General features: G+C 33.4%; 1 protein-coding gene across 2 annotated transcripts in view; it reads left to right on the top strand.

Moving 5' to 3' along the window:
- The first annotated feature begins 10468 nt into the window (after positions 1-10468).
- Positions 10469-25802, top strand: part of LOC142977402 (uncharacterized) — a 74763-nt gene continuing 59429 nt past the window's right edge. The window contains exons 1-2 of one of the 2 annotated variants that reach the window (XM_076121286.1): positions 10469-10546; positions 10820-10928. In XM_076121286.1, coding sequence (XP_075977401.1) covers positions 10484-10546; positions 10820-10928 — 172 coding nt within the window. In that variant the 5' untranslated portion in view covers positions 10469-10483. Of the gene's footprint in view, positions 10547-10819; positions 10929-12966; positions 13207-25802 lie in introns of those variants that run through there. The other variant, XM_076121288.1, reaches the window with a different exon arrangement.

Genomic DNA, 25802 nt, shown 5'->3' on the forward strand with positions numbered 1-25802 from the left:
GACGTCTAAAAAACTCGCATTTTCAAGTTTTCCAGTTTACTTTTTAATGTTGCTTACTTAAGTACTTTTTACTCACACTTTCAACGGTATCATTTAATATGCATGAGTTAAAAACGGGTCAACTACTTTATTATTTTCTGTGAGACTGGCTATTATTTTTATCTTGTTTTTTACAGCTTACAGCAGCCATGTCTAAAGTTTATTAAATTCTCTGACGTGTACACAAGCCTTCGGTTAAACTGTTTTGTTTTATTTTACCAGAGATTGATAAATAAATATTTGTTTAGTCCGCTCAGATTTTCGTGATAAAAGGTTAACTGTATTTAGAACGAGATTAGAAACCAATAAGTGAGCAAAATGACTTCCAAGTATCTAAACCTTTCGTTTTCAACCGTGTTTAAGACCCGCTGCATTATAATATTATCCAGTACGTGATTGAAAAACAAATGCAAAATTGTTCATCATTCTATAAAAAGATAAAAATCAATTATAAATATCAGCCGGTGCCACTCACTCGAGCATTAAACCAATTTGCAGAAACACTATCAGTAGCAAGGCAAGTCGTATTTCACTACACTCATATCCTCCATTAATTATAGATAACAGTACTAGTAAACATAAAAATTTGCTTCGAAACAGCCTATTTTCCCATCAATTTTATTGCAAAACAAGTACCATTTTCAACATTTAACTTTAAAATCGTTGCTGTAAATCAACCAGAGTAAATTCCACTTTAGAACACGAATTAAACTAATCTTAACCCGTGGCGTGGTCGAAGTAGTTTTGTGAATGGAATAGCCCGTAATTGGCCCGGCGGCTATTATGTTAAAGGTAGATAACCCTTCAAACGCTGTTTATAAATCGGTTGATGAGTGCTACATGAAATATTGCTATAATACTTGTAAATGTATTATGGAAAGTTTGTTGTTGTAAATTAGATACGTAATAGAGAGTTGTATCTATTTTGTTTTACATTGATTAGGGCTAATTTTAGTAAGGGCCTTTGATTGCCTCATTAAATCGTACGAACGAGATTTTTTATTATGTATTGATGCACTATGCAATGAATAGCATTCATGATGTTCAATATTCAAGGATACAAACTCTAGCATGACTTGTTAAAACTAATCCGAATCTTTATTCAGGTTTCATCACAAGTTGTGAAAAACACTGAACTATCTTTACAGGACTGAGAAATAAAGGTAAAGTAAAATCAAAGTATGAAAAAGCATAACATTAAGGTAAATCTTGGTTTGATGATAAAATTCACACTCACGTAAGCGCAAAGACCCTTTCTCAAAACCAGATACAGTATCAAATAATGTCAAAGATCTTTCTCAAAACACAGAAAGCATCATAACAATGTAACTAAAGTTCTTCAAAGTATGCATTATACTAACAAAATATTCAGACAGAAGGAACAAAGTAAATTCAGTATCAAGTCAGACGGGCAGGATAACTTGCAGTTATATGTAACATGCACTACGAAATAAGTTCTGACAAGTTAGGAACAAAAATGTATGTGACCCACCTGATGTAGATTTGTTTGAACTTATTGTGATTTTATAACATTTTTATGTAGGTACATAGAAATATCACAATTGAGACAAGTGCAGGATCGCAAAAAATAGCGTATTGAGGGGGAGGTCTATACTCAATAAGAAGAGGACTAAATAGATAGATTAGTAGCCATAGCAATATGTCGATAAATGACTATGAAAAAGATTTATCTCGAGTAATAATAAATTTCACAACTTTCATTGAGATTGGCCGTTGTTTATGGTTTAGCCGCCACAAAATACAAAAAATAGTATTATATTTTTACTCTAATAATAAAAACATAGTGTACTTTATAGTTTGAACACAAAGGTTTTATGGATCTGCATATTTTTAACAAAGAATTTTTATTTAATACAGTTACACCTCAAGTTAGCGTAGTTGAAAATTACAACGTCCGCAACTCGAGGGAAACTTGTTCACCAAAATGTTGAAATTATGAATTTAATGGTTCTTTTGTTTGGCAGTTTTTGGTTATTTCCTCGGTAAACATCCCTAGTTTACGATTAGGATGTAAATTTAAGATAATACTCAATGTTAAACTTTAATACGAGTTCTTACGACTTAACCTCAAGTTTGTCACTTGCGCTTTTGTTCAACCGCAAGGTTTGTAGAAATATTAGTCATTTTTTTAAACAGCATTTAAACAAAATATTGGTAACAGAAATAACCTTTTTTGTAGGTACTTACCACAATCTGACCGACAGCGTCTGCCTTAAACAATATATGAATGTCCATAAAAATGCTCGGGTGATAAATATAATTGTTCGATGAATCCTAAGTCAGCGGTTTGGGGTTAACAGGATAAAGACTGAAACTAACTAAGTATTTCAGTGAATCACAAATAATTATCATCGATTTCTTTGTTATTGATCATTATTTTATTAATTAGTATGTTTGCAAGACCAGCACGAAACAAAAATTAGTATTTCGTTATAAAAACGCTATTGGCCCGCTTCGCGCTCGTTACATCGGGTAAACTATAACAAATTATACACGAAAACCTCCTTAAGAATCTATCTGCCTATCTATTGGCGTAAAAAAATCTGTACTTTGATTTTGAGTTTGTTGCAAACAGATGCAGTCTGCGTAAAAAGATGAAGGAGTAAGAAGTATCCTAGATGTGTCGTTTCAGATTATAAGCTATCAGTGTGTCACATTCGTGAGTCACATGAGTAACAAACGAACAAACTTTTGCATTTATTTGTAGGATATTTAGTGATGCCTTTGCCCAGCAGCAGACGATAGGCTTTTTATAGTTAAAAATAATAATGTAGTGATATCACTTGGTAACATTTTGACCAAAAACAAACAAACAAGAAAACGGAACGTGAGAACTGCCTCGACACATTTTAGCTTAAGATTTCTCTTATTCGCTTCAATAACTTTGATCACAAGTGACTGATAATTTGAGAGATAAAGCTTGATTATCATCATTATTGATCATTGACTTAATGTGACGATCAACGGCTTTAGTTCGGTTACTGGTTTGATTTCCGATTCAGTAAGGTTTAAGATTTCCGATTAATTTATTGAGATGTTTGAGAGATAAGCAAACGATACTGATTATCAATGTTTAAATAATGTTTTTCAATATATTTCGAAGATAACAAGAATCGAAATTGTCCAATTGTATATTCTAACCTTCATATTTAGGTACTCGTGTAGATAAAAAATCTTACTTATTATTTTTCTTATCGTTATATTATATTACATTTTAGAATTATAAATCAAATCTAAATTTTATTCTCATATCAAGTCACATCTTTACAACAATCCATACTAAGGTTATAAATTGCGAAAGTCTGTCTGCCTGTTTCAGTGTCACGGCTAAACTGCTAATCCTATATTGATGAAGATAAGCATGTAGATAGTTCAATCCCAGAGTATAATATAAACTAATTTCTTATTCCAAAGTATTTGTATGCGAGCCGCGTGGTTCAGTTTATTTATAAAAAGGTAAACCTGGTTCGTTGAAAGAGATTTCATTGCATAATCTCAGTGCGAGATTTATAATAATAATAATTTTACCGTAACTAATGCTCATCTAATTGAGCGGTTGACGGGAAACCTCTTTATAGAGTTTACATACTAAAGTCGCCTACACACCGACAAATGTAGGCGACTTTTCGCCAACATTTCAAGTCTTTATTTCTAAATCGTTGCTGGGTGTGCAAAAGTCGTCGCTATTTATTTTTTTGGACATACTTTATAGGAGACATAGAAAACGGCGTCTTTTTTTAAAAATAGTCATCAAATATTCACAAACAATTTAATAAGAACTTTTTAAGTTTTAAATGAATTGCATAAACGTTTTACAATATAGTGCGTATCAAAATAACAACCAAAACTGCATCAAAATCGAAGAAATCTGCTTTAATGGGGGCCATACTCGTTAGGGCTTGCATGATGTTTTTAACCTTACATGCATAACCGACAGACATATCCCAACATAGCGCATAGCGCACTTTTGCATACTCAGCAACGAAACATAAATGTTGGCGGATTATTAACTGCCTTTGAAAACCCGCCGACATCAACACACATGTCGGCGTGTCGGCAATTTTGATGTGCAGTCTCTCTAACATTGACGAAATCATCCAGTCTATTAAATAAATCTCTATCTACATAATTACCGGGGCTATGATCGATAGTATTTTACATACGGCTATACATAATCTAACACATCCCGCGGTCATCACTCACTGCATCCGGTGAGACGTGAGACTGTCTTTATCCGGTAATAACCGGTTTGTTAGTGTTATGACTCTGGTCATTAGTGTCGCTATCGTTTAGTCTAATGGCAGGTTAAGCGAGGTAAGTGAGGTTTAGAAACAGATGGGTGTGCGGTAACTTAAAGTCAAGTATTTGCTTATGGCTAAGTTCATATGACCGCGCGGAGCCGCGCGGGAATTTCGACCGAGCGGTACAAGATCGAAGTAAACAGCTAGTATTGTCTACATCACCTGTTGTTACTCCGATTGCTGTTAGGTTTTAATGGCTGTTACCCATTAAAACCTAACATTCAATAACGTGAAACAATTGAGAAAAATGGGCATTAGGAGTACTTTAAGGCGGTCACACTGATTTTCGTACTTATATAAACACCCTCTGGATAGGCTCTGTCCAATTAATATCATCGATTTTTTTTTATTGTGGAGTCTTGAACATGTTGACTGTAGTGCAAAAAGACATGTTATTGTGTAAGTGTGAAGTTTCCGAAGACGATGTCGAGGACAGAGCGAAGTGGAGAAGAAAGGCCAGGAAGGCTGACCCCATATGGGATTCATAGCGTGGAAGAGAGAGAGAGGGAGAGAGAGAGTACGTGTTAACTTCTTCCTCTTTTCCACACATCTTTTAATACCTTGTTACCCTGAGAACATCGTAATAAGATACATCTCCAGAGTAAATATATTGTTTTCGGGCGCTTTAATAAATATCAAAATTATATTAATATTCTTATCCATGTACTAACAACTAAATAACAGTCTACATAAAGCGAAGTTTGCGAACCCTAATTACAAGTGTTATACAGGGTGTAGTATCACGTAACCAATTAATTATATAAAGTAAACACCCTGTAGTTAAACGAGATGGAAGTGCGGGTTTTACGACACTGTGAAAAGTGTTTTATAGCGTCTCAAGGATATTAATTTATTAACCACCATGTATAAAAGTATATGACGTCATAAGGTGATATCAGCCATATACTTATCTAGAGGGTGGTAAGAGCAGCATTTCTCTATAAAAATCATAGCACGATTTTTTTGCAAAATACATACTACTCATCGGACTGAGATCTCCATCCTCGAACACTAATCTTCTTCATGACTGTTTATTCTTAAAACTGGCAAGAAATTACTTTGAGTAGTTATTGTTTTTTTAGTTATATCTTTGACCAAGTAGATTCAAGCGTGGTAGATTCAAGACCTAGCACCCTCCCTCGTTCCGGGAGGAGAACCTTGCCCAGCATTATGATAGTATAATACATTCTATTAATTAATGTCCTACTAAATGTATTAAATTTAATTGAATTATATTTATACACAGCTGACCCGCGCAACTTCGCTTGCGTCATATCACATATGAGAGAATGGGTCATAATTTTCCCCGTTTCTGTAACATTTTTTACTGGTACTCTGCTCCTATTGGTCGTAGCGTGATGATACATAAAGCCTGTAGCCTTCCTCGATAAATGGGCTATCTAAGACTAGGAAGCTACAAATCGGACCCGTAGTTCCTGAGATTAGCGCGTTCAAACAATGAAACAAACAAACTCTTCAGCTTTATAATATTAGTATAGATTAGTATAGATAAAGCAGACATCAAGCTCAAACGTATATAGTATCTAAAAACATCGATACATACGTCGTATTTTAAGCTACAAACATAGTTCATTACGCAGAATCGTGACCGTACCATACAGAGCTGTAGCATCAATTATACAAGAAACTAACAATAATATATGTGCATTATTGACCCCAGTGAAACTGTGAAATACACCTTCAATTATTACCTTATATAGAACTTTGGGAACAGGTCTTGTAGACTTATGTTCAACGGTCTAGGTTCCAATCAATCAGGGCGATAAGTTGCCACAATTTTGTTTGACAGTTGTCTGGATTGTGAATTCCTAGTTCACTATCTTTACACTAAATAAGTAGCAGCTTTCTTTATGTACCAAAATACTTATATTTATTTTTTGATACAAAATAGTTATTTTAGGAGTTCAATTCGTTTTATTTAAGGTGTTCTTGTATTTGTGTCTTCGTGCCTTGCTAGGAACTCTTATTTTTTATCTTTATCATATATGTATTCATCAATTAAAGCAAAAAGTTAATAAATTATTAGGCTTTTATAATTTAAAAACTTTAAAATTCAAATTAAAGTATTTTATCATGTTTTAGATCTACTCTATCTAAGATTTAGTAACACAGCTTAGAGTATACCTAAAGCTGTATTTAAGGCCAATTTCTAGGGACCCTAGCAATTGTACCGACATTCAACTAATTGTAATTCGCACAGAAACCTCTATTTACCTTTTAAAGAGATATATTAACGGCAGATTCCATGGTGTTGTTTGTGAAAGTAGGTATTATCATCACTATAAGGTGCGTATTGAAATAACGCTGTGTTTATGGAAATATTCCTCCATTAAGCTGCATTAAACTAGCTCCTACTGTCTCGTAAAACGTTTACGAGCAATTATATAGTGCTGTATCGTTAGTTTCAAGAAAAATAAATATAAAATAATGCAAAAATACGACGTAGAGGGATTGAAATGGACGGTTTTTAAACCATTTGTTCCAATAGCTATTTTATCTGTACGATTCCGAATCTAAACTTACATGTCTCTATTTCTGCCTATAAGGCTTTCAGATTAGACTAACAAACAGTATTTTGTTTAGACGTTTCTTAAAAGATTACGGCTACGCAAAACTCCGATACTCAGTGATTTTAGAACCCACTAGCTGACCCGCGCAACTTCGCTTGCGTCGCATAAGAGAGAATGGGTCAACATTTTCCCCGTTTTTGTAACATTTTTCGTTGCTACTCCGCTCCTATTGGTCGTAGCGTGATAAAATATAGCCTATAGCCTTCCTCAATAAATGGACTATCTAACACTGAAAGATTTTTTCAAATCGGACCCGTAGTTCCAGAGATTAGCGCGTTCAAACAAACAAACAAACAAACAAACAATCAAACAAACAAACAAACAAACAAACTCTTCAGCTTTATAATATTAGTATAGATTGGTTCGCACATTTGTATGGTGGTAGTCACTTGAAGACTAAAATCGTTGAATATCGGAAACTTGCGTACCCTTGTGTATGAACGGCCTAAGCTTAAGAATAATCTGCTGCTAAAAAAATAGTTTTGGAATATACCTTATATGAAAACTTGTGGTTAAATAGATTAGAACTTGAAGAAAGACATGGATTTTACGTACAAAGTAGAGGGAAAAAGAGTTTTTTTAGCAGAACTACGTCTATAATAAAATGAATGCCCATGGAATCTGTACTAATATTATAGAGTTGAAGAGTTTGTTTGTTTGTTTGTTTGTTTGAACGCGCTAATCTCACGAACTACCGGTTCGATTTGAAAAAATCTTTCAGTGTTAGATAGCCCATTTATCGAGGAAGGCTATATATCATCACGCTACGACCAATAGGAGCAGAGTACCAGTGAAAGATGTTACAAAAACGGGGAAAATGTTGACCCTAGCGAGCAAAGTTGCGCGGGTCAGCTAGTTTATTTATAAAATGTTCCTCAAAAGACACTTTTTTTTTTCAAGCTTACCATTATAAAACAATTGCACTATTTCCTCGGGAACAATATAAACGGATGTCTGTGGTCACTGAGTGGTTGCGTTTGTTGATTGTTATCATCCTTCAAGGCTTTACGTTTACTTTGTAACAGGTGCATCGTTACACTGATTTGTGGGTTCGAAGATAAATTATCGATATTGTTAAGAATTCCTTATATTATGTTATTTATTCTGTATGCTAACAACCCAAACTACGCAATAGGCCAGATCGGTTCTCTTAAGCCCAATTTTACTCTATTTCCTGAAAATGACACTTGCCCGGCAGTACGACAGTACCCAAATGGCGAAAGTTATCTTTTTATACACTTAAGACCAGCAAATGTAATATTCAATTAATTTCAATGTATTCAGGCAGCTTTTATAACAGCAGTATATTGCGACACTGGAAACATAAATCTTAATCGACAGATACGTTTGTTTTGAATTCTGTCAGCATATTTTTTCAAAAACTTTGCTAGTATATTTAGTTACTCAGTTATATCAACCCCTCCCGCCACTCACCCCTCCTAGTATAAAAAAACAGTGAGTTTTACTCTCAACTTGGCTAGATTCGCGACAGTTTTACAAAACCAAGTCTCTTCAAATACCAGTAGCCCAGAATGACTGCATCCGAATAAGGTAGAATGGTCAAAAGAATTATTTTCTTCTATAAAGCTCATCCAATCCAAAAAAAGTAAGATTACAAGCAACAGGAGCGCAGAATCAATACGGTTTATTTCGCGGCTGATCTATATCCCGACCCGTTTTAATACCTTTAATGTAAAGAATATTTGAGCAAGAACAAAGAATTTTCACTTGGATATCGAAGAGTAATGATGTCTCGGAATATATTGATGATTTCTTTTATGTATTATGTATTAATGTTCCGTTCTTGAGTGTCGTTTGTCTAAAATATGTTCTTATAAATTCTAATAATGATGGAAAATATTTTGGTTGAGTATTTGATCCTTAAGGTAAAATATTTTCAACGTTTGAACCTGGACCATACAAATCTACACTTGCTTAAATCCTATATACCACTGGGTAAAACAGTACCCTTATTATTTACTATAAATATATGTTATATTGTCTGTCTGTGAAGTAGTTGCGAATAAACCGCTATATAGTTTTAGATGAAAATAGCTCTTATCTTTCAAAAGGCTCTTTCTTTCTTTTCAAGAGTGGGCCCGATAAAAGTTGATGTTACATAAAATAGAAGTATAATTCCTAAAGAAAAATCTATTAATACCTCGCGGAATAAAAGTTTTCATGTTAATCTCAAGATCTGACTCAAATATCCCTAAATCCTGTCTCAAACATGAAACTTGATCAAACTTTGATATTAGGACGATCACAAAAAACTTTCTGATGTTCCTACCCACGTTAATACTAGGAATGTTATAGAGGCACTGTAACCGAAACTAGTGAATATCCGAAAAATATATCAAATATCCGAAAACATTTTATAAGTGTAGACGAAGTAGGCAAATTATATTGAAGAGTGATTTGTAAAAGTATCTATTCATCTGGCTAAGGGAATGACTGAGCCGATTTTGACGGGACTTTTCTTGGAAGATAACTATTTTCATTTGGAGTAAAACAGTCTACGTTTATCTCGCAGTCTATATTTATATCTGTGTGAAGCAGTGTGACAAAGCCAACCTGAAATATAATCGAATTCATTACATGATAGATAAATACATTGTCTATAAGCCAGCCTATCCCATACTACAAAATAAAACAGAATTCATTAATTAATAACCGAAACCGGATCAATTGTTCTTAACATATCCGTATCCATATCCGAAATTTCACATCCATGACATCACTAGCTCATATATATTTTGTAAAAAGTTTCATAAACGGGTTGCTGTTGATATTCCATGTTTTTACCAAGTTATTCCTGAAACATTTGCCTTCGGCTATCTTGATCTATCTATCTAAACTTACTGAATTAAACCTAAGTCATGTTTCTTGCTTTATGTATATTTTGTTTTGAAACTTAATTACGACTTAAGGTAGGTAATATTTCGATCTTTGTCTAGATTCTAAGAATTCTTATACAAAAAGCTTTTTTAAATATTATTCAATACCCACTGCTGGACAAGGGTCTCCTCCCAAACGAGGGAGGAGTTAGGCTTTGAGTCTACCACACTGGCCAAGTGCGGGCTGGGGACTTTACATGCCCTCAAAACATGTTGAAAAAAGCTATACCTATTATAATATATCTAGTCTATTTGGGCGGTTCTAGAACTAAGATTGATACCGAAATCGGATTTTGATCCCCGAGCCTAACTAGATTTTTTAACATAGTAAATATTAAGGTTTTAAAAAGCAGGTATTTTATGTCCAATAAACAACATCATACATACTATAACTATTGTACCTAGCGTGTCTATTGTAAGCTAAAGGAATTTAAAAGAAAGTAACAAGAAAATACACAATATCAAGCTACGATATTTATTTCAAGTGAAGAAAAGATTATAAATTGTGTTATAAAAACTAAGTGCCGCGTGAGAAAGGTCTACTTAGTACAAATATAGCACTTGTTAGAAAGTATAATTTAGTAATTACAATTTTTAATTCGCAGGTGAGGGCTAAAGCTCTGTATGGGAGAAAATGCAAACAAAAAACATCAACCTGAATCAAGAACAAAGAAACAAAGACAATAGTGATATACAGGTGATTATGACGGTTTTAATTACCTATCTTTTCGTAGAAAAGCCAAACAATGGCTTTTTGTAATCACCCTATTTTAATTCAGCGAATAAGTTCATTATAAGCTTCACAAATTAATTAAAGCGCCATCTATTCTTCACATGTATAACTACTTCATCACTTGCGACTTAAAACTAACAACATACTATATAGTACGTAATACTGTACACAGATGGCGCTGTATTCAATTTTCAAACAGCGATATGAAAATTTTTTACTGTACTCATATTTCAACAGAAAATGGGCCGTCTGGAACCTCAAGGAGTGTCGATTGAGGGGTCAGTGCACCACCAGGCGGTATACTTGAACCAAGTCACGGCTCCAACCATCGGTTCCACGTATTTCGGTCAGTATGCAATATGAAAATTAACGAGGCACACTTCTCACGACGACTGTTCTTTGAAATTGCGTTTATTAGAAGTTCGATTGTTTTAATGTTATTGTTTGTTTATGAATTGAAAAGGGTGTATTATATTAATATTTACACTTCTTAATACACTCTCTTGGTATACTCTTAAGATATAATACATTCGTATTTGAAATGCTTACCCGCTTAAATAGGTAATATTAAGTACTTATTTATTTGACGTATAACTAATATACCTACCATTTTATTCATTTGGTACATCTCAGTACCTCACTGTTACCTAAACATTTATTTTTAATACGAGTTACAAGAACTGCAGCACAAACAACTCTACTTTTTATTTTGCCTCCACTACGAATCTATTTCATTGAAAGACGCCGCCATTTACAAAAATACTTCAAGAAACATTGCACATACATACAAAATTATCTTCAACGAATTTCAAAATACTCCTCATACTTAAAATAACTATTCTGTTAGTTAAGCCATAAATAAAACTAAAACGATTGACTAAATAACTTGAAAATTAGTCAAATAGCGACCTGATTATAGAAGAGTGTTTGTAGTTAAAATAATCGCAAGGCTTTAATGACTTTAATGGCTGTAATTAGTTAATTACATGTTAAAATGTTTGCTTAAGAACTGCGTAACTAATCATTGCGTGTGATGGTGCCGCTAAAATAAGTTATCGCTTTGGACATATTATGTACATACATAAAAGTTTTAGGTGTATTATTTTTTCAATTATTTACAGAATATTTCAGCAATCCTTTTTTATTAATTGAGGTGTTGTTTGTGAATAGGTATTTATAAAAAAACTTCTCAACCTAATAAAATAAATTTAATATTGAAAATAATATTCAGAATATCCATATATTACTTCCCTAAAGTATGTAATTAAGCAATAAATCTCATTGTCCATTCTTGATTACCCAGTAGCTGTATATTCAAAGTCCTCGGTTCAAAATGAGAGCCACTAAATGGGCGATCGTATTTTTATTTAGTAATATGCTCGCCCCATAATTATAAAATAGGAATAACATTGTAAATAGCAAAACGTAGATATATTTTATACGTATCTACCAACATTTCCGGATATAATAAGCTTGATATTACATTACGTTCAATTTTGAGCACAATAAACTCTTTTCAGTCTGCAAAACCACCTTGGCAAATTATGGACTCAATAATAATTATTATTTTATTAACGGGAAACAAGCATGATAAAAAAATAAATAAACATTCACTACATCCTTTTCGTCTAATTCACTCATCCTTGATCGACAAAAAATATAATATGAGCAGGATGCACGAAACATTGGGCTATAATTTATACAGGTGGGAAAGAGAGAGATATATTAACACGATACTGTGTTCCAACTGTTGTGGAGGTTCTAAGGCTTCTTTGAAATAGTGAAATGATAATATTTATATTTATTAAGCTAAATACATACTTTCTTATATACTAATAAACGTTGTGTGTGTGTTAAAGAGTGTTTTGTCTTTGTCATTCAAATGCATTTTCACGATTGTTTGACAGTGCCAAAATCTCTGTTTAATAAATCAGAGATTTCATGGTTTTTATAAAGTAAGACCGATAGTAATTTATACTTAGTTGGTAATTTTAAACAGAGATTAATATGTAACATACATATTTTAGCATTTAAAGCTACAATACTGTATGTACCTAATTATATTACGAATTATTCTTAAAAGATTTTTCTTACAAGAGTAGAATATTAGAATCCATAATATTTTTTTATATTAATTAAGACCGCAACTCAAATTAGTTCACAACTAATTTAACTAATACATACTTAAAAAAAAACATTCTTATATTCATAAATCTCTAGCTAACATAATGAACATCAAACCTAATTTCCAAGCATTCTAGCCACCACATCATTCTACCCTCACAACAAAAACCACACAGCCAACAAAAACAGGGGTAGCTTTTTTTTCTAATTCTAACATAAGGCTTCGACCATCAACACTGTACCTACGCTACGTGAGTGCATATCAATCGCGCGAACCACACAGACGTGCGCTTGCGCATAAAATCAAACCAAAATCAGTACAACTTGAGACATTGTTGACGTGTTTCAAACAAATCTATAAATATAATAATATAATTTTAGTAATTTTGGAAATTAAGTAGTGTACGTAGTGTTGTGTTTTGTGTGTGTGTTTGTGTGTTCTGCCAAGCTGGATCCGAGAAGAAGAGGATTTTTTGGATCTCCTTTAAGCTACTATGAAAGTAAGTGTTAAGTTAGACTATTTGGGCCTGTTTTCTCTACCTCCGGATAAGTGTTAGATTGCCTATCCGATGGAATTATGACGGTTGTTTTTGTAAATTTGCTGGAAATTTATCTAGCAGATTGGTTATCCGATGCTTATTTAAAGCTGTTAAACCTTCCCTTAAAGTGACAACAAAAATTTGAAAGTCATCATTCGATTACTTGAAATTTTACAATCAAAGGTAACGGTACTTCTATTCTTATGATGATAATGACAGTCAAGCTATCCGAAAGAGCAAATCATATAGAATCCGTGTCAGCATTTTTAGAGTAAAGTACAAACATACATACATTGTTAAGGTTCCTAACCTCAAAAAGTTCATTGATGTCAAGAACGTTAGTAAACACAGCCTTCGTATTCACGTGGTCTAACGTTTAGTTTGTAATCTATTTCATAGATGGCGTTGAACACCATAGTGGTCTGTAACTCAAATATTTTTGAAAAGAAAATTCTCTCAGTTTTACCATGGTTTAAAAAAAGCAGTCGAATTATCGAGATAAAAAAATTGTTCATGTTTTTAATTGTATTATCGGCAGGATTTATCATAAATCGAGGTAGTATCATAATTTTTATAAAATTATTTTTAAGAACTTAAATATTTCAAAGAGGCCATGGACAGTGATTGCAGTGATTCATATTTATTGGTATAAATATTTGAATAACCATTGTCCAATCTCCATTGTCCCATTACTGGAAGGAAGTCTCAATATATGTATAAGAAGGTTCTATAGTGTATTCCAACTAATCTAAAGTCAGACCTGACTAAACAAATGTATTATATGTATATGTATTACTTGGCTTCATGTTGTAGCTAAATTAATACATTTATAATAGGTACTAATAGTTCGTTGTACTCACTAGTCGTTAAACAATCTGTGGATTAAGCAACTCTTGACGCGATAATTTCATAGACGGCTGGCTACTAGTATTTAAGCTGAGCGTCTCTGTGCTTCGAAGAGCACATAAGACGCCTGTCTCAGTTACTGTTATTAAGATAATACCAATACCCTTACGGGAGGCTTGAACATTTTTGACACTAGATTGAATACTAACCATACGATAAGAAAGAACTGAGCGAGGACAGAGTTGTACATAGAAGAGGACTGTAATGTGGTGGTACTGCAATAATATCCTATCTAATAACTAAAACTATGATAATTGCATCTTTTCGTAGTCTTTTCACTGTGCATTGAATGCTTTCAAAGTGATGCAACTTGTATATAAGGTCAGGTATAACAATATCGATTATTTATCTAATTCGCTTCGGTTACAATATTCTCATGACATTTGCATCTATTTTAAAAACAATTGTATTTGTTAAATTACTTTAAAATATTTCGTTTGGCCTTGAATCATTGGCTTTATTTACCTCTGTGGCGCATTCAGTAGAGTATGCGACTGTCGCAGGAAGGTCTCAGATTCAAATCCTAAGTCGCTTCAAAATCTTTTTTGAGTTTTTCTGTTAAGAATTCTTCAGAAATGATGACGATGCCATGAGTTAGGAGACCTCCGCGCCTCGGAGAGAAAGTAAAGCCCTCTGTTCGTGTCTATTTAGCATTAGCACTATGTATTTTGCATATACCTGGTCAGTATAAAAACAAAGTCTTGCAGAGTTGTCTGGTTTTAAATAAAACGGCTATCGTAGCCGAGTATTGGCCAAAAGGATATTATTTATTTATGGCTGTCTGTGCCTTGGCACTTGGACACACACTTTACTTTTCTGTGGATTAAAATTAATTGCAAAACGCTACTGTTCTTTGATTTGTATCTCACAAAACAGAAAAAAGATAGTCTATATTTTACTCAACGTAGGTAGGAGCTTCCTTTGAGTTGTTCCTTTTGCCACAATTTACTCACAGGTGCGTGTTTAACAACAAAGCTACATTTTTCCTTATATTGCTCATGCTGCACAACTTTGAAAAGAAAATTATGCAGTTTTAAAGAGCGGTGATTCTTTTACAAAGTGTTCTTTGACTTGTTTTAAAAAATATACTGTAGCTACGTAACAACAGTCCGGAATGAGTAAAAATATTGATAGAAAGGCAAATTTCACAGCTTGTGTAGAAATGTATTAGCTATCCTGAAGATAGAGCGATAACAAATATATTTTACTATGATACTACTTTTACTTAATAGGATACGGGAATTAACGCGAACACGCATTTTAAGGTAAAATGCGCGCTATTACATATTAAACATGCAACGCGAGAGTTTAAAAGTTATAGTTAATACTTATTTAGAAGTGATAAAATCGACCTTAAGTATCCTGTTTCAGATTCTGTCTTCTTTATGACCTATTTATAGATACCAGCTCTTATCTTAGCTGAGCCTATGATTTCAAACCTAACCTATTACAAAACAAAAATGGGAGTAATAAAATCAAAAACCCTCCCTAGCCCTTAATTTGACTAAAACCCTAAACCTGTATATCTTCATAATCGTAACCCTATTGTCTAACTTGTTTGTTGGAAGTGGTATTAAGTAGATATTAAGTGTGGTCGCGTGTGGATAAGTGAGGTCGGCTGCGCATGCGCCTGATGCATGCGAGCCTTTGTTCACCTCATGTTCGACAGGTAGATTTGGGTGCTGGCACAAGATAGGAGAAAAGGCGTTTTACGCATAATTTTATTTGTATTATTTTTGTCGCGACCTTACATTTACAATGACAATTATCCCATTATCTACAATGAACAGAATGACAACGTGTTACAGTGCGCGAAGATACGAAACAAAATTATAGTTTCAAAATTTGTATGTTTATTTTGTTAAGTACCATGGGTTTTAGACTTCGGGCATAGAGTACTGATAGCTATCTCCACGTAAAATTCTTCAGCGTCGGTTCAGCGGTCTAATCATGAGAGCGTTTTAGACTGACAAGGGCACAAAATAAAATCCAGCACTCATATTCCCAAGCTTAATAGATTTGCTGGTTAACGAATCACGTTTAAATACGTCAATTGTTTATTTGTTGTGTATGTTATGCCTCAGTATACAATATACATATATAGGTTTTGTTGAACAAACTCCCGCTCTCTCCTCCGCTTCCTCTCGTAAATCGTACCCTACAAACAAGGCATTTTAAAACCACTCTCATTGTGTGTAAGTAACGCGATGCATATTACGTGTATCAAGTGAAGTGCAATAACTGTAATGATGACTTACTAACTGATTTACATAACTATGCCAATAATAACACTGACGTTTACTTATATATTTTAAAGATTAGGCACTAGTTTTTTAATGTATGTTCTTAATGCTTTGAAAGACCGTTCAAAAGGTAATTAAGTATTTAAGAAATGCACTAGTTTTGAAGATTATTCTAGACCAATCAGGGAGTTAGATAATCTGTCTCTTATTTCAAGACTTGAGTATTGGACAGAACAATGGGTTATAGTATTTTAAATTGTTTCTGGACATATTAATCCTGTTAATCGTATCTCCAATAATAAGACAATCGACATTTGCAATTGACAACGACCCAGTTTATTTCGTCAGAAGATGCCTGCGCCAGGACGCAAAACTCAATCAGTCTTTTCTAGAAATTCTTTCTTATTAAAAATGTAACACCAAAAGTTATTTTGTCGTCAAAAACGACTTTTGTACTGTTGTACGCCCACAGCTCGTGTAACAGATATATTGTAATAATTACGTTTTTTGATATAGACCACATATTAAATCCCTATAACACAAAAAATAATTTATTCCAATCAATTGACTCATATATTAAAATACATCAATTACATATCCATAATGGATGTCTCTATAAACGGTGATCGGTCCAAATCTGAGAAATAAACGCATTCTTATACAAAATTGTGTTATTATACGCCCACGGGGACTTGCGGGACCTTATTGAGAGTGCCCAAATACGGGGACTTTACTATATAACTATATTTTATGTTTCCTGTATAGTATATAGTTTCCTTATGGTTTATAGTAATAACTTTAACTTAAGTACCTACTTAACCGTAGGCCAGTTATTAAGTAATGATATTTAATGGTAGCTTAATACGTTCTTGAATAAAATCGTAAACTGAACAAAAAAAAGATTGAATTATAAATTATAGACATAAGTTATTTAACTTACGTCACCCTTGATAACTGAGCTAAGTTACCCTATGTTCTATATTTCTGTTCGAAGTTTATTCCTTTGTACAATATCAATTTGGTTAGCAATTTGTAATACGTAGCTTTAAATATTTATTTTTTAAAAAACGACTTCAAAGCCAATTTGTGTTTCCAACAAAGTATGACAGCAGTTTGTCACACTTTGTTGGAAACAAAATTACGCACAAAAAATACTCCTTGCTTATCAATTGGTTAAAATGAGGGATAGGTAAACCTTAGGCTTAGGTTTAATTAGAATTAAATAATTCACGACTTAAACAAACCAAGTCGACAGAAGTAATTTTATCAAACATACTAAAAATACAACAAATATTGTTTGTCAATGATTATTCATATTGTTTCCTTATTAATATCGCATCCGTATCTCAAGAAATTAAACCGTTGAAGTATTAAAATAAACGTTATTACCCGACTGCTAAAGGAGGGTAATGTTCGTCTCACGCCTCTGTATATTATTGTATTGTATTACCTACTTCTACAAAATAATGTGTTGACCTTTTGAAAGTTCATGGTGATAAAGCTTCGTTTTTTTTTCTTTTCAGTTTCTCGTAATCCAAAGATTGTGCATTGTGCTCTTATTATCGTGAGTCCTGAAAATTTTTCAGAATAAATTATGTCTAATTTGTAGGACTACAGGTGTTCTTAGTTAAATATGGGACTTAGATGCCTAATAGGACGAGAATTTACCATTCCACAGGTCTTTTCTGCAATCTCCGAAATATTGTAGTTTAGAATTTGGCACAAAAATAGTGAAAGAGCTATCAACAACCTAGGCAACATTTTATTGTTATATTTACCACAAAATCACAAAAACTCCAAATCAATCAACTTTGTACAGGAGTATATTAAATATGCTACTGCCACTTATGGAACCAGTTGCATAAGAAGATGCCTAACCTTACTTATTATTTGCCGAACCTGCAACTGTCTATACCGCCTACACATCCTCAACTGGGAATCAAATCTAGATACACAAAAGTTCGTGACCGCTACAACCTTTAAGTTTGACCTCTACAGTTATCTCCACACTCATACGTTACAACACAGTTATCATAGATCTATAATCATCTAATAATAACATAGTGTCGGTCTGTATACTCCCATTTATATTCACTATAATCAGATGAAGAAAGATACAGGAAAAAATAGAGCCAAGTTCTCTTCGTTATAAACAAAGATTTTATTTTTTAGTATAATAGATATTTTTCACATTTTTTTCTTTTTTATTCTTAAATTCACGTCATGTCACCTGACAATGGTAAGATGACAATAAATACTATATTTTATCAGGAATAAAACTGGGTACCTGCTGACAATTTGATGACAGGTAGGACTATATTTTGCGATAGACGTTTTATTCTGTAGGCCAGTAGTACTGCTCTCCTTTTCTTCAAAAAGAACTCCCTACTAAATCTAACTATTAATTTAGTGTCGCCCTCTTTAAAAAACAGTGGACTAAAAGTAGACCATTAAACAACTATTTCTGATCACACATATTATTATGTAGGTATATTTATTCCTTTGAGAATTAAACCTACAACCCTCGTAACTCGGGGATAAATCAAACAGAAAATATATTATGTGTTATTAAACTACGTCAATGTATGTAACGTGTGTATGTACTTCTTTACTTGGCTCCTACAAACCGTGTGCCTTCACAACTCTCCACAAAACATTAGTCTCAAACCGCTGTTTAAATTAATTGTCAGTTCTGAACACCTTGAGATAATGTTATGATTACACTGACATTTAGTTTATACAACTATGTTATAATTAGTGGTTAACTAACAACTAGGTGAGCTTTTAGTGTCCTAGATTATTATGGAAAGAAACAGGTGATATTGTAGTCAGTCCTACTTTAAGTACGATGGTGGTAAATTAGAGATGTGTAAGATGTGTATTGTACCTACTGTTGAAAAAAAGTCAGGTGCCTAGTACAAGATGTACGGTTTAAAGTGGATCATAGTTTTTCCGAACTTATTATGGTTTTATGACATCGAATTCTAGCCGTTTTTTTGCGATCCAAGGGTTTTGGGTCTAATTGTATTTTGGGTTAGTGATTGGTTGTTATTTAAGAAGCCCACGCATTATTTAAACATACCGCCATTTTTTTTATATAGGCAAAAAAAACTCTGATCCTAAAATCAAACCTAAAGCTTATGCATAGCTATGCATGCTTACATTTGTATCTTATACTTACCATTTATTTAATATCTTTCATCAATGCTACTTAAACCAGAAAAAAACGTTAGCAAAAGGTTTCAACGCCACTATTTTTTACACATCTCTCTCAAATATACATATTTGCGGAATTCGGTATGTGTACTATTCATTATCTACATATGTATATGTATTGAAAGTCTAAATTACGAGACTTGAAATACTACAATGATTAAATATGTGAAGGCTAGTTCGAACTAATAATTATAAAACTCATACCTTGATATGAAACACAAACATCCTAATGGTTTAAGCGTGTGTTACAAATTGCAATAGTTATTATAATTATAGGACCATATAAAGTAGTTCTATGTTTTTGACAAGGATTTATACATACATAACTAGGTTTCATAACACCTACTTGTCATACAAACACCGCGGCTTCTCCCAGAAAGGTAAGGCTATACGCACAACTTGCTAATCTCTTAAATTCTTTATCTCTATCTTCATGATAGAGATAAAGATGTACGAATTAACGACGAACACACAGCATAAACCAAAATCTCCTCATCGATAAACACAAAAACTGCGGACCGGATTTTCATGCGGTTTTGACCAATACATAAAAATGCTCCTGGAGAAAGATTATAAGGCCTAATATATGTTAAAATTAACCAGTTACGACACAGACAGAGCCGAGACGGACCGATAGTATATAATTATATAATACCTATCTTTTTTTATACCACTGTAAATAAATCCTTGATATTTTTTGCTCCTAATATAAAACCATATAAAACATAGGAACTACTTGACACTTTTCCTTTCGAAGCTAAACATTCGTAGAACGTAAATAGTTATCATAAGTCATTATCTAACTAGCTGTCGAGCCAGCGTGTGGGTGGACACTTATGATCGTGTTACCTTTGTATGTTAGTATGTATGTATAATGGTTTGTGGTTTAGGTGCTTTTCACACTATTGAGAAGATTTTAGAACGAAGGAGATAAGGTAATATTCAGTGAAGAGTAGTTTTTTTAACCCATAACTGTCTCACTGCTGGACAAGGGTCTGCTCTCGAACGAGGGAGGGGTCAGATCTTGAGTCCACCACGCTGGACAAAGGTCTCCTCCCGAACAGGTTTTAAGCCTTGAGTCTTCCACGTGCACAAGTGCGGGTTTGTTATGAATTTAAGATATTAAACATTTTCCTTAGCCATGATCAGTGAACTCTAGTAGGGGAAATTTAAAAAATATTGAAGTATACTCTGAATTCTGTGTCTCATTTTTCTGTTGATAAGAAAATTCTAAATACATATTTTAAAAATCAGTGGTAATAGTAACATTATGCCCAACCATGAAAAAGAACTTGAGACCTCTTCATGTACATACATTACTTTTCTTACAACGATTATAATATTTGAAATCTTCCTATACTAATAATATAAATATCACCGGATAAACACATTTTTGCATCCTTGACACTCTTCCCAGAGATTTGATTACTAATTATTTCTAGATAGCTATTAACTGACGTAACTACTAACGCCATAACGGAAAAGCTAATATATCAATATCCTTTACAAAACCTTAAAAAGCTAATTGATCAATCAACATGTTTCCTTTTCTCATTATCTAATGCCTTGTTGAAATTATCATGAATAGATAGACACGAAATAAATTGTCTAGTTTTAAAATTGTAGTCTACCTCTATACCTAGTATATGGGTATTTAAACTGAGCTTGTCTTTTCCTAGATTTATTTTAATTGAACTGAAAATCTTCGGACTTTACTTCTACAGTAGCTATTAGTATTATTTTGCCTGAAAATTTAGGACATGCATGAAAAATTTAGATTTATTATCGGGTATCAAAACTCAGGCCAACTTGTTTAGGTATTTATTTCATTTAAAAGCTTTTGTTAGAGATTCAGTGTGTACAAAGCCTATGGATAGTTTGATACAAAGTTGTAGGTACCTAGAGCGCGGCGCCTTTCATCTGTAACATATTAAACGATTACACCCACATGGATTAAACTAAATGTAACAACTTACTTACATGTAAAGACAATTTTTTATGCTAAGGCTTAGTGAATACACGTTCTCTGAAACAAAAAAAAAATAATCAAATCAAAAAATATCATATCGGAAGATATGAGGTTTGTTTTGTTATCTACTAACTATATTTGTATGTTTGGTTGCGTTAATTACTATCTGTATATACGTATGTGGATACCTTAGATTCGAAGAAGAGATGCATCAGAATGACTAAATTGGATCATAACTTCCAAATCCTATATTTTTGAGGCCAGATGAAAGAATTATTATTTCCTCCAAATTGAAAATCTAATATTATTTGCCCACTAACTGCCAATTATTTTCGTATCAGGCATTGCTAGTTGAAAAAAAGGCAACAGAATGTTCAAAAGCCTTCCACTTTAGTAATTAATAAATTCTCTTCAACATATTTAAAATACTAAGTAGATCCATTTATAACACAATTTTAACGAAGTTATCTATTCTCGTCGTGTATTTGACATTTGATCTAATGGTGACATTTCTTCGTGTATGTCGTAAGTACCTTGTATGTAGCTTGTACAAGAATTTGTCGCAAAAACTCTCGCGCCACTGTGTGCGTTCAACTTTAACCGATGTTCTATAATACACTTTCTAATATTAGGGCCATGGGAGCCGCGGAGATACAAAGGGCAAGAAGGCGGATTCTTATGACAACGAAATCTACATTTGATATATTAATTATTTTTGGTATACTTATTATTTAATATAGTCACTATTATTACTACTAATATACCAAAGTATGTGAATTCGAAAACCAAACAATGTACATACAATATTTGCCGTAATTCCTTTAATTTTATTTGCAAAAGGTTGGTAAGACGAAAGTTTGGATCAGCCTCTTGAAAGTTTGATATATTAGTTAAACCTGACCTTTGTTTCTACGTTTGGTAATACACGAACCTCAAAGTATTCATTCTTAAAACGACAATATAATCATTTTCGTAAGTAAAAAATATGTGATATTTTATTTGCAACGAGTATAACTTTATACATTACTAGCTTTTACCCGCGACTTCGTTCGCCATTTTCCCTTGGGAATGCGTAATTTTCCCGGGGTAAAAAGTAGCCGATGTCATACCAAATTTCATGCAAATTGGTTCATTATTTTAGGCGTGATTGAGTAACAGACAGAGTTACTTTCGCATTCATAAAATTAGTATGGATAGTATGGATGGTATTAATGTCGATTCTGTGTGTAGTGTATCTTTTGTTGGAGGTTCATTACAATAAATAAATATACAAGACAAATCACTATCCAAACAAAAAAAAGATCACCTACAATTAATATCAGACACCAAGCACATTCTCACAACAATCTTTCGCCAGTGACCGGATACCCGCTTGTTTCATAGCCTCGAGCGTAGGGTTTGTGTACAGGTGCATCGCTTCCGTTCTTACCTTGATATTTGCAACCCTTAGCAGATGTCTGAGAACCGTTGAAATACACGTTATATTGAACAAAGAAAGGTGGCTAGTTTATAGTTTAGTAGCTATTGTTGTTGTAGAGAATGTTAGTTTGTACGTTACAACACGTGGTTACGGGTGTAAATATTTTGTAGGTATATCTTATTTTGACTACTTGAATTGATGCCACTGAATTTTTTAAAGCTATTGGAGGAAAATAATTACACAACTTTTCAGTCAAAACGTATTTTTTGATTAACAAATATGTAACAAAAACTAAATTACATACAACTAACTGACCTGTGCGGTTCCGCTAGAAAATATCGTCCTATTATATTTGTTTGAGCAAACGAAGAACTTGATACTCTTATAATATTAGGTCGGGGAAAAAGTCTTTTCGCTTTATAGTATGTATGAACTTGTAATAAAATCTCTTTGGCTTCAAGAATCACTAATGAGTACACGGTTCATTAGGTTTCTTCCAGTGAGCTCGTGAGGTACCCAAATATCGAGCTATTTTGTGTAGAGAAAAGATATTATTACCTAATATTATGCCTATACGAAAATGCGGTCACGACTTTTTCGCTCGAGTCCATCCTTCTGGCCTTGCCTAGTCTCAATTCACGATTACTTATTTTCCAATGCTCATGCCCGCATTCGCGTACCGGCTATGTAGCACAGCTATCCACGCCAAAGTTCTTCACTCGAGAATAAATATAAATATCTCCTATACCAAACTACAACACAAAACTGCTTACAAGAAATTAATAATATTTACGTAATTCCATCAATGACTAATCAAATTGCATTCATTTGCCTCATATTTACAAACCAATTACGTTAGAAAGTTAGATGTTACATTAAACGTTTTTCTATTACATTACTTACATAAGGTACCTTACCCTAAGGCCTTGGTAATAGCAGAGTCATTTGCAGTCATTCGAAATGGAAAGTGCAGCCGAAGGCAATCGCTAGTCATATGGTACAATAACTACATTTTAGCAGTTTGATTGGAGTGATGGTTCGTTGTTATGTTATGGTCGAAAGTGTTTGTGTAATAGTTACTTAATACATACATACATACCTACATAGGCGCCCATAGCCAGTTGCGCTCACCGGTCAGTAAACGATCTATGGGTAAAGCAAACCTTGGCGCCGTCATTCTATAGATGGGTGACCGCATAGTGGCATTTGAACTGGGCATTTCCGTTCTTCGGTGGGCACGTAAAAAGTCAATCCCGGTTGTTGTCAATTAAGATAACAGTCGTTAAGCCACGTCAAACGCCTTCGGGCGGCTTTGACACTGGGTTGCCCACTAACTTTACGATAAAAAACATACATACATATCTACATGAAACCACGACCTTTTCTTGTAGGGGGAAACAGAAACCAAAGAACAAATTGGTGACATATTTATACGTTTCTTCTTGTTAGTTACGTATTGTTATATAATAATAGACAACACAAACTATAAGAAAGGGTAGGCAGCGTCCGTGACTGCTGAAGTAAATAACTTTGAATTCAGTCTGGTTTTACTAAAAAGTAAATTCTGCTAGACTCGGAAATCGAACCTGATTCCTTGCTATGGCAGGTTAGGCAAACGAAGCGGTCAATAATAATCTGTTATCATCAAATTAAAGGCAAAGTCAAAAGTTTATTAAACTTTAGAACTCAGACTGATTGCAATTCCATTAAAATGTTATTTAATGTTAGCTTGCACTCAAAAACCAAACCTGTTATCTTTATAATTTTAATTTGTGCAGTACGGGTAAACAAACCACTGTAATATCATAAATATAATTATAAAGATAAAAGTAATTTCTCTTACCAACCTTGGTATGTTTTATACAAATTCTGGTCACATTACGATTAAACTTGCATTTTTATTGCGCCGGTTCTTTCAAAATGAAACTCGGTTTCATGAATCTCTCACAAATATACACTTAAAACCCATTTATGAACAAACTTGTAAAAAATATAAAGGTTCGTATTAGTAACGTGGGGTACTACTTGACTCAAATCTTTGTACCTAAATATACTATAACTCAAGCTGATTGACTGACATATCCCCGTTTTCCGATTTTCTTTGCATACGTAAAAATATGACCCGTATTTATTTTTCTAGGGTATCTATCTCCTCCCAGAATTTCAAGTTTCCCAAATTTCAGACCGATCCGTCCAGTGGTTTGGGCTGTGCATTGATAAATCACTATGCCCCGGTTTCTGAGGTACATTTAGCAGTGGTTTATCTGTTCAATAGCTTTTAAACTCATATAAAAACGCGTCATATTTTTTACGTATGCAAAGAAAGCACGGATATCACGCAAGCATTTTCATAGCTTTCGCTCTTTTCGCTAGTTCATCTTAAAATTTTATGTTCCTAACTAGCGACTTTGCAATAAGTTTCCTCATTTGACCTAAATGAATAAACAATATTTTGCAAACATTTAATCACAATCTTTTATCCAAAAGGAGCCGCTTTTATGTTCAAAACTGCACAACAACTTTTATGTACTGTTTTATTAATTGTTTATTTTATGTGGGCACTTTAATTACAAAATGGAGATCGGAAAACAAAATTAAATTAAACACATCAAATTTAATGTTCAAAAAGAAAATATTTAATTAACGGATTCATTCAATACTAGAAGCCGCCTGCGACTTCGTCCGCGTGGACACCCTTCCCAAGTAAATCCCGATCCCTGGGGAACTCCGGGATAAAAGTAGCCTATGTGTTATTTTGGGTCTTCAGCTACATATATCGTCGTAATCGGCTCAGTAGTATTAG

Source organism: Anticarsia gemmatalis, chromosome 12 (assembly GCF_050436995.1).
Source record: "Anticarsia gemmatalis isolate Benzon Research Colony breed Stoneville strain chromosome 12, ilAntGemm2 primary, whole genome shotgun sequence".
Taxonomy (NCBI): domain Eukaryota; kingdom Metazoa; phylum Arthropoda; class Insecta; order Lepidoptera; family Erebidae; genus Anticarsia; species Anticarsia gemmatalis.